This window comes from Camponotus floridanus, unplaced genomic scaffold (assembly GCF_003227725.1).
Source record: "Camponotus floridanus strain SB8 unplaced genomic scaffold, Cflo_v7.5 scaffold8, whole genome shotgun sequence".
NCBI classification, from domain to species: domain Eukaryota; kingdom Metazoa; phylum Arthropoda; class Insecta; order Hymenoptera; family Formicidae; genus Camponotus; species Camponotus floridanus.
The window spans coordinates 924,084-940,307 of NW_020229849.1; the positions used below are offsets into that span (position 1 = coordinate 924,084).

The following is a 16,224-nucleotide window of genomic DNA, read 5'->3' on the forward strand; positions in this document are numbered from 1 at the left end:
GGGATCATCTGAAGACGATTTTTCCTCAACGAAAATGTCCAGGCACTAATAATTTTCGAATTATAAGTGATTGGAGATAAGAAGTTTTTCATAAACTAAGCTTTGTAGAAATAAAATATTAATAAAACCACATTCTTCGATTAATTTTAAATATAGTTTACTTTAGTTGAATTTTAATTTAAGACTTAATTGCAAAGATATATGATGACAAAAATCGGGAACATGCAAAAAATGATGGCCTTCATCGACTTTTTCGCTGAGGAAAAATCGTCTCCAAATGATCCCAGGAATCTGTCTTTGAAAAATTCATTGAGTTTTGAGACACCCTGTATAATTTTATATTAATATGCGACTCCTCTCGATTTATTCCTTTTTTTTATTCCTTTTTTATTTCTATCTATTCTAACAATAAAACGGTCCGTCCTTTGCTATCGAGGGAGACGCTCACAAGTTGCATAACGAGAAAACGTGGCGTTTAACGACTGTTGCGAGGTTCGGCCGCAACCGAAATTCAATTAACTCGCAAAAGAATACAAATTAATGCAATCGTGACATATTGCTTGAGCGTAGAGTTGAAAAATCTATTGTCGCTCAATGCGCATGAGCCGTCAGCAAAAAAGTTGCTTAGAGATTACGTGGCATGATACGATAAAAATATACACTTCGACCGAACGCTCGGCGTTAAATGTGTAAGAATTCCGGGCGCTGTAGAAGATAAAAAGAGATACGCGAGCAAGGTTTCACTCTTTTCTAAAGACTGGCAAAGGAACGTGTATTTTTTTCTAGGAGGAAAACGCACGAATAAAAAGCTCGGCGAAGATATTCACGTTGTTGTAAATTTTTAAGATAAAAAAAATTAATTATTAATTATTATTATTATTTATTATTAATTATTTAATTGTTTGACCCTGAGATTTCTTTTATATTTGTTTAAGTAACATCGTAATAAATTTTACTATTTATATTATATATTTCGGCGAAAAATAGTTGTACACTTTCATGTATAATTTTTGCTTTCAAATATTGATGTATAAATTTTTGCATATTTTTCTGTTCTTTTTTTTTTGCAGTTTTGTTTCAAATTTCTTCTTAAATAATAATTTAATTGTTCAATAAATTTTTCAATACGTCATGATTTTCTTATCTATTCCATCTTATCTATTTTGCTTAGTAATCGTACATAACATGGCAGTGATAAATTAAATGTGTATCTTATTGAATTAAATCTGAAAAAGAAAAATTAATTAAAATAGTCTAAATGATAATAATAAATGTGCATTATTAAATCGGAAAAATGTTTAAAAATAATTTAAGACTCGGTTTAATTCTCTTTGATAAGAAATACATTATGTAACAGTGAGTTCTTTACTTATGTTATATACTTCACACTTATATAGATCATATATCTATAATCATAGTATAACAATAATAAATATTTTATGAATTCTATTAAATGTAGAACGTTTTTTTTATATTTTTTAAATATAAAAATTTGATTAGAATATGCTAGAAAATGCATTTTTCAATCAATTAATAAATAATATATGATAAAATAAATATAAAATAAATAATATAAAACATCAATTTTTTATATTATTTATTTCTTATTTATTTGATCATTATTCTAATCAATTTTTTTAGAATATTTAGAAAATTTTTTTTATATTTAGAAAATATCAAAAAAGGAAGCATGTTTTTCTACATGCAACAAAATTCATAAAATATTTATCATTGCTATGATATAACGAGTAATAAGAAATAATTATATAAGATATAATATATTATATAAGATATAATTAAAATATATAATTGCCGATTGAAAATAATAAAAAAACATAGAGAAATAATAAAAAACATGAAGAGAATAATAAACAATTTTTATAGCTTTAATTTATATGAGGAATATTAATATAAATGGGAGAAAAAATGTGAAAGAACAATATGGCTCGTATAAATATAAGTTTATTTACATTGCAACAGGTCCTTTTGTCAAATAAATGACAAAGGTGATTACGAGTGTAGACTTGAACGTAATTAAGGATTACAAATGTTAATTAAAAATAATAATTACAACATTCTAATCATGTATGCGTGTGTATGTGTATTTGTATGTATGTATATATGACGCCTTGCACGTCGTCCCAATTAAATAATTAATATACATTCGTGCTTCGTAGTAGGACTCTACAAGACGTGCTTCTGCGACATTGTTGTGCTTTCGTTTTTTTTCTCCTTGTCATAAAGAAAAATCATGTGAATGATAATATCTCTCTCAATTCGATTCGCGCTCTCAATCTCGACATTGGACTACGTATCGTGAATGATTTATTACACTCTCACATTTAATATTACTTATATAAATAATACAATAATCTCTCATAATAATTAATTTAATATTAATTAATAATAATATTAATTTAATAATAATTAATAATAATAAATTTAATATTAATTTAATAATTAATTTAAATATTAATAATAAAATGTGGAAAAGTCGCTGAGAGAGAGAGAGAGAGGGAGGAAAAGAGAGAAATTGCAATTCGAGTCGCAGAGATACATCACAAGGCCATCCGAAAAAAGAGAGCGAATTTCGTTGCGCATTTTATTCTTTCTCTCTTTCTTCTTCGTATGACAAGATTCTCAAGATTGACTGAAAAAAGCGTAAACGAAGAACGATAGGAACGGTTTACGCACTTTCACGTACGACCTCATTATATTCTCTATATACGTTTATTGATGCATTTTTTTCATTTCTTAGAAAAAACGTCGCGGCTTATCACGATTAATGCCACACTCCATCATTTCTCTAACACTGTATGTACTTCTTTAATACCCAAGCGATATAAAAAGTTGAGCATCGTATTTTTCCTGTTGCGTACTATCGATAAATATACGTCAAGAGGATTATTGATGAAAGATTTGTGTTTCGTGATAGCGAAGGAGTGCAAATGTCACAAGGACTATCTGCAGTTAAGATTGCAGTGCGAACGATTCCCTCGCTTATGTGAAACGTGCGCTCGAAAGAGCGTCCCTCGGTTAACATTAATTCTCTAGTTAAAGTAATTAATTTCTTGCCATTTATTAGATCGCAAAAAATAGTCAAAATAAAAAAAAAATTGTTTCACGCCGACAATTTATGCAGGCCCGTAATCAGCCCGTTATGTTAGAGGGGGTAAAATTCTAGGTGGGGCAGTCTCAAAAACTCTTTTCCAATGCACAAAATACATTATTTTTTATTATTTAAATATCGACGCAATATTTCATAAGAAATACCAATAATATAAAATTACAATCAAGTTAAAACGTTAAAATAATTGTAATTTTCGAGTTGTCTCGTTATTGAAAATTCTTAGGAAACATAATAGTTTCTAAAAATGAAAGAAAAAAAATTCTTTTACTGCCTAGTGCCCTTAAATATGCAGAGCATTAGGAAACAAATAAGATAAAAATTTGACAGGGGGGGCAAATAAAGTCCCTAAGAGGGGCAATGCCCTCATCCCCCACCCCCCCGATTACGGGCCTGAATTTATGCCAATGATAATTTTATAATTGGAATATTTTCTAGGAATTAATTTACGTAACCTTTTTGTGGTTTTTTTTTCACTGTATCTTTTCACCCTAACTCTTCGCCAGAATTAGTTAACCGAGATAGCTAAGGACTTTAACCGTGTAAAAGTTTATATTTACGAGTTTAGCGTGTGAAGCGTTTTAAACTCGGGAAAACACGTTTCGTTCTCTTCTATGTTCTAACATCAATAAGAAATTCAGAAAATATCTTTCAATTAGAAACCTGAAGTATTCACTAGCTAGCTAGTAAGTCGTCAAATGTCTTAAGGCAATTTTCGCGATTTGAAGCGTCTGCAAATCGAAAAACGTTTGAGAAGAAATTAAGGTCAAATACTTTTTCATCATTTCAGCCGTTTCGCACGCTAAATCAACGTTCCCTCATACAAGTGTTCGACTCGCGTACAACAAGAATTCGCGGCGGCTCGAGTATTAAGAACATGCTTCTCCATGTGTTTTTTTTTTCTTTTTTTTGGTTTACAGCGTTCGAGAATATGTTTTTTGCGTACACATTTTGTGACTCGCTCTGTGCGCGCAAGAGTAACCTAGCTACTACGTAGTGCACGTGATCGCTGTCCGGGTGTCCGTAATCGCGTATGGCACCAACAAGAAATAATAATAATAAGGCTTAATGATTGTAGCGGTGGGTTATGGCGGCGGAGGTCTCCTTTGAGGCTCGGGCGTGTAACGCAAACGAGCTCGCACATGCTGCGGACTGCCAGGCACCGAATTGCTCTCCGATAATCTTCTAGGCGGTGGCTGAGGTGGAGAAGGCGAGACGTACCTTGAAAAAGCCAAATTATTCGTTATTGCATTTTTTCACATATTATTAAGAAATAATTGATAATTGTCAGAAATATTATTTTTTAACAGGGTTGGCAAAAACTTGTTTTTTTTTTATTTTAAACCAAAAACATTGCTTTTTTTTGTTTAGAACAATGTTTTTTGTTTTATTTGTGTTTTTAAGTAAAGTAAAAAAAACATGTTTTAAACAAAAAAAGCATGTTTTAAACAAGCAAAAACCACTTAATAGCTTTGATCTGTGTAAATATTTAAATTTTTCGCTAGCGTTAAACTGTAAATAACGTTGCCAAAATTGACAACGCTATTAAAAATATAAATAATAAAATAAAAATGATAAAATGAGTATTATTTTAGCAAAATATTTGTTTTTGGAGTTATTTATTTTTGGAGAAAAAAAGTTCTAGTTAATAATATTTAATATATAATATTTTGGTTCCTTTCCTATTCTTAAGTAATCCTCATGCTTAACTCTCAACATAAATTATAAATAAAAGAAAAATAAAAAACCTCAATTCTTCTTTTTAAAAGAACTTTTTTTTAGAACTACTGACCTGCTATGAGTTGTGTACTATTAATTTAAAAAATGTAAAGTCAGTCAATATCTTCTAAGTAATCTTTATTGTATTAATTGTTATTTAATATCCAAAAATAAATATTCTGCTATAATAATATCCATCTTATCATTTTTATTTTATTATTTATATTTTTATATCTATATGTTACATAAATATAGATAAAAAATTAAAAACGCTAAAACAAAAACTTTTTTGCAATATACACATCTATTAGTTTTTGTTTGTTTTTGATTTTTTTTACAATTTCTTTTCCAAATAATCATATATTTTATTTGCGATATTTTAAACGGTTCTAAATTGTAGTTTAAAACAGTTTAAAACAAAAATGTTTAAAACAGTGGACACTGTTTTAAACAAGTTTTAATCAAACTGTTTTAAACGCATTGTTTAAAACATGCCAACCCTGTTTTTTAACAAGTAAACGATTGAAAGCCGTCCGTACCTTCGTGGACAAGAAGGAGACGCCTGGTCAATTAAGTTCCTCCTAAGGGCGAGCGGGGACTCGCCGCGACTTAGTCTCGGTGGTGGCTCCGGCGAAGGAGCGCGTTCGCTACCGAGTCTGAGGCGCACGTAAGATGCGAAACGCTTCTTCGCTGATTCCTTGGAACCCATACTCTGTTGCGATGACACCGTTAGCGACGATGGCGGTGACTCTTGCTTTAACTGGTGCGCGAAACGGGAAATCAACAATTGCGGACTAGTGGAGCCGTGAGATCCCTGCGGCGGTGGTTCCGAAGGAAATCTGTATCCAAAGGAAGCGACAATATATTTACTTACTATATTCTAATATAAAATCTTTTCTGATTGATCAGTTTGAGAAAAAAATACAGATTTTTTTTTAATGATTATACAGGGTATTTCCGGACATTTGCGAAACTTAAAGAGATAAATCTCGATAAAGGGAACAATTTTTGTTAAGCAACTCGTGTCCGGCGATGCCTCCTTAAGGGTTGCTTAACAAAAATTGTTCCATTTATCGAGATCTATCTCCCCTTATATTTGTCGCAAATGTCCGGAAATACCCTGTATACACAAATATGTACGTGCATATAAACAAATATATACAGGGTGTTAGAAAAGTCTGGAAACGGTCAATTATCTTCGAAAATAGTGGTCCTCTGGGAAAATGTTTCAGACAAAAGTTGTAGGGTTTTAAGTGACGCATTACACAGTGATATTACTATGACATTGAAGAGTGTTGTTAAGGTCACGTCAAGATCACCTTCAATTTCTTAAACAGAATCCCCTATTTTTTATTACATATTCTTGTAACTTATCTCGAGAGCTTTCCAAAACACTATAATTAAGTTAGTTTTCATTAAGCACTTTCCAAATTATGAGGCTTGAAATCATTTCTTAATTTTACATAAACCGTAAAATATCTTGTAAAATATTCATTTTTTTATTATCTTATTAATTCTATTACCTTAATACTTCTATGTACAACATAATGAGAGGAATCAATTGGTGTAAAGAAAACACATAGTTGTTTCGAAGAAAAAATATGTAATTGTTAATTGCAAATTTTCTTTACACCAATTGATTCCTCTCATTATTTTGTACATAAAAGTATTAAGGTAAGATAATCGAAAAATGAATATTTTACTAGATATTTTATGATTTATGCAAAATTAAGAAATGATTTCAAGCCTCATAACTCGAAAAGTACTCAATGAAGAAATACTTTATTATAGTGTTTTGAAAAGCTCTCGAGGTAAGTTACAAGAATATGTAATTAAAAATAGGGGGTTCCATTTGAGAAATTTAAGATGACCTTCACGTAACCTTATCAACACTCTTCAAGGTCATAGTAATATTACCGTGTAATGCGTCACTCAAAATCGTACAACTTTTGTCTGAAACATTTTCCCACAGAACCACTATTTTCGGAGATAATTGACCGTTTCTAACAGAGACTTTTCTAACACCTTGTAAATGCAAATTAATTATGCAAGTTCCTTCAATTACCTTTTACGATTAATCATGGGACTACCATAAATGTCTTGTGTTTGCGGGTAGGTCTGGAGCGTCGTGGGTTGCTGTGACGACAGTTGTGCGAGTCGTTGTTGGAAAAATGGCGAATAACGGCCACCGCTGTCACATGTAACAGGTGGCGGCTGAATGACAGGTGGATCGACATTTTCCCGCCGCCAAGGCGAGTAATCTCTGGCAAAGGGGCTCAGTGATCTCGAGACACCTCCTTGCCATCGATCTGTCTTGTTGCCAATGTCGCGTTCATCGTAGCGAGCGATGCGATACGGAGAATAGGGTCGATCATTGTTGTCCAAGTTGGTGTCTTGCGTTCTATAAGGAGAGAACGATCTCGTCGTCATCTCCTGTTTATTTTGGCCATTCGTTGTCGCGCAACGATTTGAGGAATAATCATGCTTGATGCTCTGCTCGTGCTGCCGATAAGGCGAGAAGGGCCGCGGTGGCAGATTCGACTCCGGTTGATCCAGTGCAGGGTCCTTCGACATCGGTGGCGAGAATGGCCGGGCAATCTCCTTTCGAGGAAGAGCATATGGATTGTAAGGTACATAGTTTGTGCCATTCTCGCTGTTAGAACGTTGATGAAACGGTAGAAAGCCAGAATTAGGCGATTCTCTGAAGCTACTATTGATGTTGCTTCTTAGGAAAGCCGGCACCTCGGATTGCGCCCGAAGATGGGCCGTCTGTTTCAATGATACATGACCCGAAACCCGCTGTTGTTGCTGTCCTCCCGATAGCCTGAAACTGGATTATGATCTAAATAAATTTTCTTCAAGAATAGAAGTGATTTTTTCCAGCGCGAAAGCATGATTTCTTCTCTTCTCTTTGACTCTCATTCATATTATACATATCTGTACATATGCCAGTATTATTCAGTAATTACCATATTGTGATGATTCTATAAAATGCTTAGGTTTAGAAGAGTTAATAGAAGTTAGAGCAAAGCATTAATCATTAAATGAGCATGCAATAATACAAACGAGAAAGTTCTGTTACGAGATATTCTTTGGTACCAGATTGCATATACAGGGTGAGCCATTTTAAGTTACCCACCCCAATAACTTTTTTATTTTTGAATGTACAACAAAGGTTTCAAATAAAAGTTGCTTGACTTCGAAGAGGACAGAAGATGGTGGCAAAAATTTGACCTTGGATAGTCATTTGAAGGTCACATAAAGGTCACCTTCAATTTCTTAAATGGAACTTACTATTTTTTATTGCATATTCTTGTAGCTTATCTCGAGAGCTTTTCAAAACACTATAATTAAGTACCTTTTCGTTAAGTACTTTTTGAGTTATGAGGCTTGAAATCATTTCTTAATTTTACATAAAATATCTACTAAAATATTCATTTTTCGATTATCTTACCTTAATACTTTTATGTACAAAATAATGAGAGGAATCAATTGGTGTAAAGAAAACATACAGTTGTTTCTAATAAAAAATATGTAATTTGCAATTAACAATTCCATATTTTTTCTTAAAAACAACTGTATGTTTTCTTTATACCAATTGATTTCTCTCATCATTTTGTACATAAAAGTATTAAGGTAAGATAATCGAAAAATGAATATTTTACGAGATATTTTATGGTTTATGTAAAATTAAGAAATGATTTCAAGCCTCATAACTTAAAAAGTACTTAACGAAAAGGTTAATTATAGTGCTTAATTATAGTGTTTTGAAAAGCACTCGAGATAAGCTACAAGAATATGCAATGAAAAATAGTAAGTTCTATTTAAGAAATTGAAGGTGACCTTTGTGACCTTCAAATGACTATCCAAGGTCAAATTTTTACCACCATCTTCTGTCCCCCTCGAAGTCAAGCAACTTTTATTTGAAACCTTTTGTTGTACATTCAAAAATAAAAAAGTTATTGGGGTGAGTAACTTAAAATGGCTCACCCTGTATATTAAGTCTCTAAATCACGCTAAAAACTTTCAGAAGATTATGCCTTGATATCATCACGCAGCATCTGTTTCTCACGTTGTCATAAGTTGGGACGAGTGACAAAAATAATTTTGCACTGGGGTACAAGAATTTATGAATATTTTACTGACAGAATTTAAAAAAAATGATGACTAAAGTATATGATCCATAGTTTTCTTCAGCAATAACTGTATTAATCTCGTTCCAATTTGCAATAAGCAAGAATTTGCTACCAGAAAGGAGATGGAATATGTAAAAACTGCAAAAAAAGAAAACAAAAGTGACGTGTATACAGGGAAAAATTATGCGTGCATTGCGACAAAAATAAAGTCTGATAATCGCTACACTAAATGCAATAAAAGTAAGTAAAAAAAGAGAAACGAAAATATATTGAAATAAAAAAACAATGCTTACCGTGAGTGAGGGTTGAAGGATGGGGTGTGTAACAGGCGCGTGCACAAACCAAACAACTCGAAATGAAAATTGGGCAGATATTTGGATACTCTGAGTAGTAGTAGTAGTAGTAGTAATAGTAGTAGTAGTAGTAATAATAATAGTGGAGTGGTCTGTTTTATCTTTTTTCTTTTTTTTTTCTTTTTTTCTTTTTAAGTCTCGGGAATCTTAACCAGTTTGTCCAGGAAGGAGCGGAAATGGGAAGAGAGGAAGGAACGAGAAAGGAAAGATATGCTACGCTGCACTGCCTCCCTCAAGCTCAACGCTGTAACACAATTTAACACGCACGCAAACTTTTAATTTGAAAAAATAAATTATAAATGTGTGTCAATTTTTAAAATAAATAGTAATAGCAAAGAAAAATATATACTTGTATATACAGGGTGTCCCAAAAGGGTGTCCCCCCGGATCGGTCGAATATTTCATAAACTATGCACTTTAGAAAGAAATGTTTCAGACAAAAGTTATATGGCTTGAAGGGAGCCATCAGATAGTGGCAATAATTTGATCTTGGAGAGTCATTTGAAAGTGACGTAAAGGCCACATTCAATTTCTTAAATAGAACCCCCTATTTTTTATTAAATATTCGTGTAGCTTATCTCGAGAGCTTTCCAAAATACTATAATAAAGTATTTCTTCATTGAGTACTTTTCGAGTTATGAGGCTTGAAATCATTTCTTAATTTTACATAAATCATAAAATATCTTAAAAAATATTCATTTTTCGATTATCTTACCTTAATACTTTTATGTACAAAATAATGAGAGGAATCAATTGGTGTAAAGAAAACACATAGTTGTTTCGAAGAAAAAGTATGTAATTTGCAATTAACAATTACATATTTTTTTTTCGAAACAACTATGTTTTTCTTTACACCAATTGATTCCTCTCATATACATAAATTATTAAGTAATAACGAAAAAATAAAAAAAAAAAAAAAAATAATCATAACAAAAATAAAAAAATACTTTATAGTGTTTTGGAAAGCTCTCGAGATAAGCTACACGAATATGTAATAAAAACTAGGGGGTTCCATTTAAGAAATTGACGGTCATCTTCACGTGACTTTCAAATGACTCTCTCATGTCAAATCATTACCACTATCTGATGACCCCCTTCAAGCCATACAACTTTTGTCTAAAACATTTCTTTCTAAAGTGCATAGTTTATGAAATATTCGACCGATCCGGGACTTTTGGGACACCCTGTATAACGGATGTGTGTATGATTGTGTTTTATGAGATTTTCGCGTTTCTCTGAAATTTATTGATAAATTCGCAAATCAATGAGTTGCATCAATGCAACTGATTGCAAAACTGCAAAAATCGATAAAACAATTAACGAGAGAATCTCCTGACTTAGAGCTGAAAATGCCACAATTCCGAGACTTTTTTCATTTATGTCCTGCAACAAATCAATTCGTAAAACGTTCTGTTCAATTTTGAAATTATTTTGTGATACCAATGATATCTACTGATTATAGAAATGTAAGTATATGTAAGACGTTTACAAAATACAATTGTTGTTTATAAAATACAATTGCATCTGGTTATTTTTAAAAGATAAAAAAAGAGATAACCAAACCAGAAAGATCAGTATCTTTATTAGTTAGGAATCTCATGCCGTGTTTAAAATTCGTGATCTCGTTGTCAGACTAGCGTTATCAAATATATTATCACCCTGTCTTTCCTATCATGTGGTATTAAGTTTTTTAAATATCACGTCTTCTAAGAAAAGCAAACGGCGATCGATGAATCTTCGTTTTTACCTTGGTTCCAACTGTCGCATGACCTTGCCGAACCATTGGAAGCCGGAGTTCGTTAGAGCGGAATTTGTTTCGACATCCTGTGGAACATCATACTTGCGAATAAACGGGTGTTCCATAAGCTTGTGATATTTGGGCCGATGCTTGTAGTTTTTTGTAAGGCAGCAACTGACAAAGTTCCTGAATTCCTTGGAAAAGGGCGCATCTGTTGGAAGAGACGGAGGATCATCTTGTACTACTCTGCTCAGTACCTGCAATTAAGTAGAGAATGATGGCAATAAAAAAAAAAGATTTTTTGAAAATATAATCGTATTACGAATGAAATTTTGATTAAATTAAATTAAAAACGAAATAATCGTTTCGATACTTAATCAATTTTATTTATACAGTGTCCCAAAAGTCCCGGATCAGTCGAATATTTCATAAACTATGCACTTTAGAAAGAAATGTTTCAGACAAAAGTTGTGTGGCTTGAAGGAGGCCACCAGATAGTAGCAATGATTTGACATGGGAGAGTCATTTGAAAGTCACGTGAAGATCACCGTCAATTTCTTAAATGGAACCCCCTATTTTTTATTACATATTCGTGTAGCTTATCTCGAGAGATTTCCAAAACACTATAATAAAGTATTTCTTCATTGAGTACTTTTCGAGTGAGGCTTGAAATCCTTTCTTAATTTTGCATAAACCATAAAATATCTAGTAAAATATTCATTTTTCGATTATCTTACCTTAATACTTTTATGTACAAAATAATGAGAAGAATCAATTGGTGTAAAGAAAAAACATAGTTGTTTTTAAGAAAAAAATATGTAATTTGCAATTAACAATTACATATTTTTTCTTCGAAACAATTATGTATTTTCTTTACATCAATTGATTCCTCTCATTATTTTGTACATAAACGTATTAAGGTAAGATAATAAAAAATGAATATTTTACTAGATATTTTATGGTTTATGCAAAATTATAATATTATTTAAAGCCTCATAACTAGGTAAGATAATGGAAAAATGAATATTTCACAAGATATTTTACGGTTTATGTAAAGTTAAGAAATGATTTCAAGCCTCATAACTTGGAAAGTACTTAATGAAAACTAACTTAATTGTAGTGTTTTGAAAAGCTCTCGACGTGAGCTACCAGAATATTTAATAAAAAATAGGTGGTCCCATTTAAAAAATTGACGATGATCTTCACGTGACTTTCAAATGACTCTCCCATATCAAATCATTGCCACTATCTGATAGCCCCCTTCAAGCTATACAACTTTTGTCTGAAGCATTTCTTTTTGAAGTGCATAGTTTATGAAATATTCGACTGGTCCGGCACTTTTGGGACATCCTGTATACAGGGTGAGGAAAAAGTATGGAAACCTTTAAATTTTTCGAAAACTATGCATTTTAGAAACAAATGTTTCAGACAAAAGTTGTAAGGTTTCAAGCAACGCATTATGTAGCAATATCAGTATGACCTTGAATAGCACCATCAAGGTCACATAAAAATCAATTCGAATTTTTTAAATGGAACTCACTATTTTTTATTGCACATTCTTGTAGCTTGTTTCAAGAGCTTTCCAAAACACTATATTAAAGTGTTCTTTTTATTGAGTACTTTTCGAGTTATGAGGCTTGAAATGATAATTTCTTAATTTTACATAAACCATAAAATGTTCAATAAAATATTCATTTTTTATTATCTCATCTTCATACTTTTATGCATAAGATAATATGAAGAATCAATTAGTGTAAAGAAAAAACATAGTTTTGAAGAAAAAATATTTTATTGTTTATGGTTTATGTAAAATTAAGAAATTATTTCAAGCTTTATAACTTGAAAAGTACTCACTGAAAAAATACTTTATTATAGTGTTTTTGAAAGCTCTTGAAACAAGCTACAAGAATATATAATAAAAAGTAGGGAGTTCTATTTAAAACATTCAAAGTGATTTTTATGTGACCTTGACGGTGCTGTTCAAGGTTATACTGACATTGCTATGTAATGCGTTATTTGAAACCTTACAACTTTTGTCTGAAACATTTGTTTCTAAAACGCATAGTTTTCGAAAAATTTAGGGGTTTCCATACTTTTTCCTCACCCTGTATAATATATTGTACATATATATTTAGCAACATTTTACAATAAAAATGGAAAAATTCAAAAATTATTAGTTCCTTTCTAATAGCCAAGTTCAAACAGAAAAAACAAAGAGAAAACTTTACCTCAAAATCAGTCTTGCAGTCTCGATAAGGAAATACTCCTGTAGCTAATTCCACCAGAGTAATGCCTAGACTCCATACATCCGCCCTTATATCATAATCTGGCTTAGTAGGATCGGGTGGATCTATTCTTTCAGGCTGCATAAAGAGAACAGCAGAAAAATGCACAATTATTCATTTTTATGCATACAAAACATTTAAATATTCTGCAACATTTTGATAAACAACCAACATTGTACTTACAGCCATGTACGCCGCACATCCCGCGCTTCTCGTCTTTGCTTTGCTATCAACCAATCTGCCGGATATTCCAAAATCGCAAAGTTTCACTCCTCCCGATTCATCCAGTAATATATTACTAGGTTTCACATCTCTATGAATAACACCGTGTTTTTCTTTCAGGTACGACAATGCCTTTACTGTCTGAAGAAGAAAAATAGCATAGATAAAATCTTTTTTACATTTCCAGAGTCAATGCAAAAATTATTAAATTATTCAATTTTATTTTTAAATTCAATTTTATTTCAAATTTTAAAATAAGAGATTAAAATGAAAGAGAAAGATATTTAATTTTTGAAAATTATTATTATTTTGAAGACTTTTACAGATACACACTTACTGCTACTGTGACTTTGCCTAAAAAATCCTCAGGTATCGCCTGCCTGCTACGCTTTAATAGCTTATCCAAACATGTTGCCATTAGTTCCATACAAATCCATACATCAGACTCGGTGATGAAACAGCCTAGGCACTGTACAATGTACGGACAGTCGTGTGACTTCAGCACAACATCAAGATCCATAATTATCCTCTTGTTTTCCTCTGTATTACCAGAACGTCGCATCTGTTTCACAGCAATTACCACGCCACTGGGTTTGTGCCTCATTTTGACAACATGTCCACAGGTACCATTACCAAGTTCACCTAAATGCTCCAAATCTTTCATTTCTGTCTGATATCTTTGGCCGTTAATGTTTAGGATACCACTCATCTTCATGATCTCCTGCATCTTTGACTCAAATTCACTGTCATGCTTCTTTGGTGGTATTATCTGCGATACTGGTAAATCCAACTGTCTTCTAGGGCGCGTCGGGGTACCTATATCTACAACTAATAAGAAACGTATATATTATTTTAATATATATATACTATGCTATTAAGTTTAATCTAATTCTTATTAAACTAAATTTATATTTATACTTTGACATCTAGGAACAATTTTCATAGATATTTTAAAAGTATTTCAATTATTCAAATTCCAAAAATTTAAATTCATATTTATAAATTAATAATAACAAATTTCTTAAACAGATTAATAATAACAAATCTTAATATATAATTTTTTAACATCAAACTTAATTTTTTCAAGAATTGTAATATTTTATATTACATCTTATGGTAATGCTTGTCGACAATTTCTCAACATTTTTATTCGCTATAATTTCATTTTCCATTGCACTAATTAACTACATTTTATATATTATATAACAATAAAAATGTGTGAGATTTAGCTCTGGTTTAACAAAGACAAACAAATAAACGACTCCCGTTAGCATCCTCACAATATATACACTACGCTATGAAGTTTAATCTAATTCTTATTAAAATATACATTTATACTTTGACGCCTAAGAACAATTTTCATAGGTATTTTAAAAGTATTTTAATTATTCTAATTTCAAAGATTTAAATTCATATTTATAAATTAATAAGAAATTTCTTAAACAGATTAATAATAACAAATCTCAATATATAATTTTTTAACATCAAACTTAATTTTTTCAAGAATTCTAATATTTTATATTACATCTTATGGCATTGCTTGTCGACAATTTCTCAACATTTTTATTCGCTATCATTTCATTTTCCATTGCACTAATTAACTACATTTCAATGTATTATATAACAATAAAAATGTTTGAGATTTAGCTCTGATTTAACAAAGACAAACAAATGGACCGACTCGCGTTATGCATCCTCACAATGCAGATAAACAAATGGGATAAAAATAGTCGACAGACGGCCGCGTAGAAATATTACTGTCACCCGTTAAGTAGACAACAAGAAACGCTTCGCGGAAATTCCTCGGGTCAACAATGAGAATCGAAACAATCAACATAACCTGCGCGCGTGATCGCGTCACCATAGGACCTATCGATCACGCGGCAGGGAAGGATCCATCGTCGGGAGACCTCGCGGAGGAGGTCTCTTACTTAGCTTAGAGCAACGTGCTTACGTTGTCGGGGTCTGCGAAGCGCGGGGCTGGACGCGGGGCCCGTCGACGGGTGCAACAGGCCCCCCCCGATCTCGCCCCCCTGCCTGTCCCTGTCGCGCAGCTCGTTCTCCGCTCGCAGCCGCTCCTCCAGGCTCATGATCTTCTTCTCCAGAGTGCTCGACATCGCGTCCGCGCGCGCGCGCGCGGGCCTCTCGACGCGGCTACGTGTTGCGTTGCGTGTCACACAACACCCCAACCACACCAACACCAGGCTCACCGGACTCGCCGCACCACTGTCGTCGTCGTCGTCGTCGTCGCGCACCTGATATTTGACAATCTTCGCATCACTCTGCCCCTTTTTGGCAGCGAGCGCCGCGCCGCCGGTCCCTCCGCACGCGTTCGCAGGACTGCCAACCTCGCGAGCAGTGTTGTTAGACGGACCAGGTTTTCTCGCGCATGCGCATTGAATATGATATCACAGCAATCAGAGTGCTGTCGGAGAGAAGACTGAGAGATGTCATGGCCTGCTTTTAGGTGATCCCTGAAAGCGATGCTCCCTCTATGAACATTGAAAACGTGGACATGAATTACAAAGCCATTGTCCATTGAATGTTCTCAGAGGATATAATGTGCACAATTTCTGGTTTCGTTCCGTGCTATGTGCACAAAATACCGGTAGCACCAGAGTATAACAAGACACTTATGTATATA

At 32.8% G+C, this 16,224-nt stretch overlaps 1 protein-coding gene across 1 annotated transcript; it reads right to left on the minus strand.

Annotated features, from left to right (window-relative positions):
• Positions 1 to 1,946: 1,946 nt before the first annotated feature.
• On the minus strand, positions 1,947 to 15,909 carry LOC105252678 (dual specificity mitogen-activated protein kinase kinase 7). Its single transcript, XM_025414234.1, has 8 exons — positions 15,535 to 15,909; positions 13,918 to 14,408; positions 13,542 to 13,721; positions 13,302 to 13,436; positions 11,083 to 11,330; positions 6,912 to 7,676; positions 5,386 to 5,685; positions 1,947 to 4,348 (listed from the first exon to the last, which is right to left on the minus strand). The coding sequence occupies exons 1-8, from the start codon at positions 15,695 to 15,697 to the stop codon at positions 4,213 to 4,215; spliced, it is 2,418 nt and encodes an 805-aa protein (XP_025270019.1). The 5' UTR covers positions 15,698 to 15,909; the 3' UTR covers positions 1,947 to 4,212.
• Positions 15,910 to 16,224: the final 315 nt, after the last annotated feature.

Excerpts from the sequence above, each read along its gene's own strand:
- LOC105252678 (XM_025414234.1), bottom strand. The coding sequence starts at position 15,697 with ATGTCGAGCACTCTGGAGAAGAAGATCATGAGCCTGGAGGAGCGGCTG. Across the intron at positions 13,722-13,917 it reads TAGGCAAAGTCACAGTAGCA|ACAGTAAAGGCATTGTCGTA; the intron begins GTAAGTGTGTAT and ends TTTCTTCTTCAG. Across the intron at positions 4,349-5,385 it reads TCTCCTTCTTGTCCACGAAG|GTACGTCTCGCCTTCTCCAC; the intron begins GTACGGACGGCT and ends GGCTTTTTCAAG.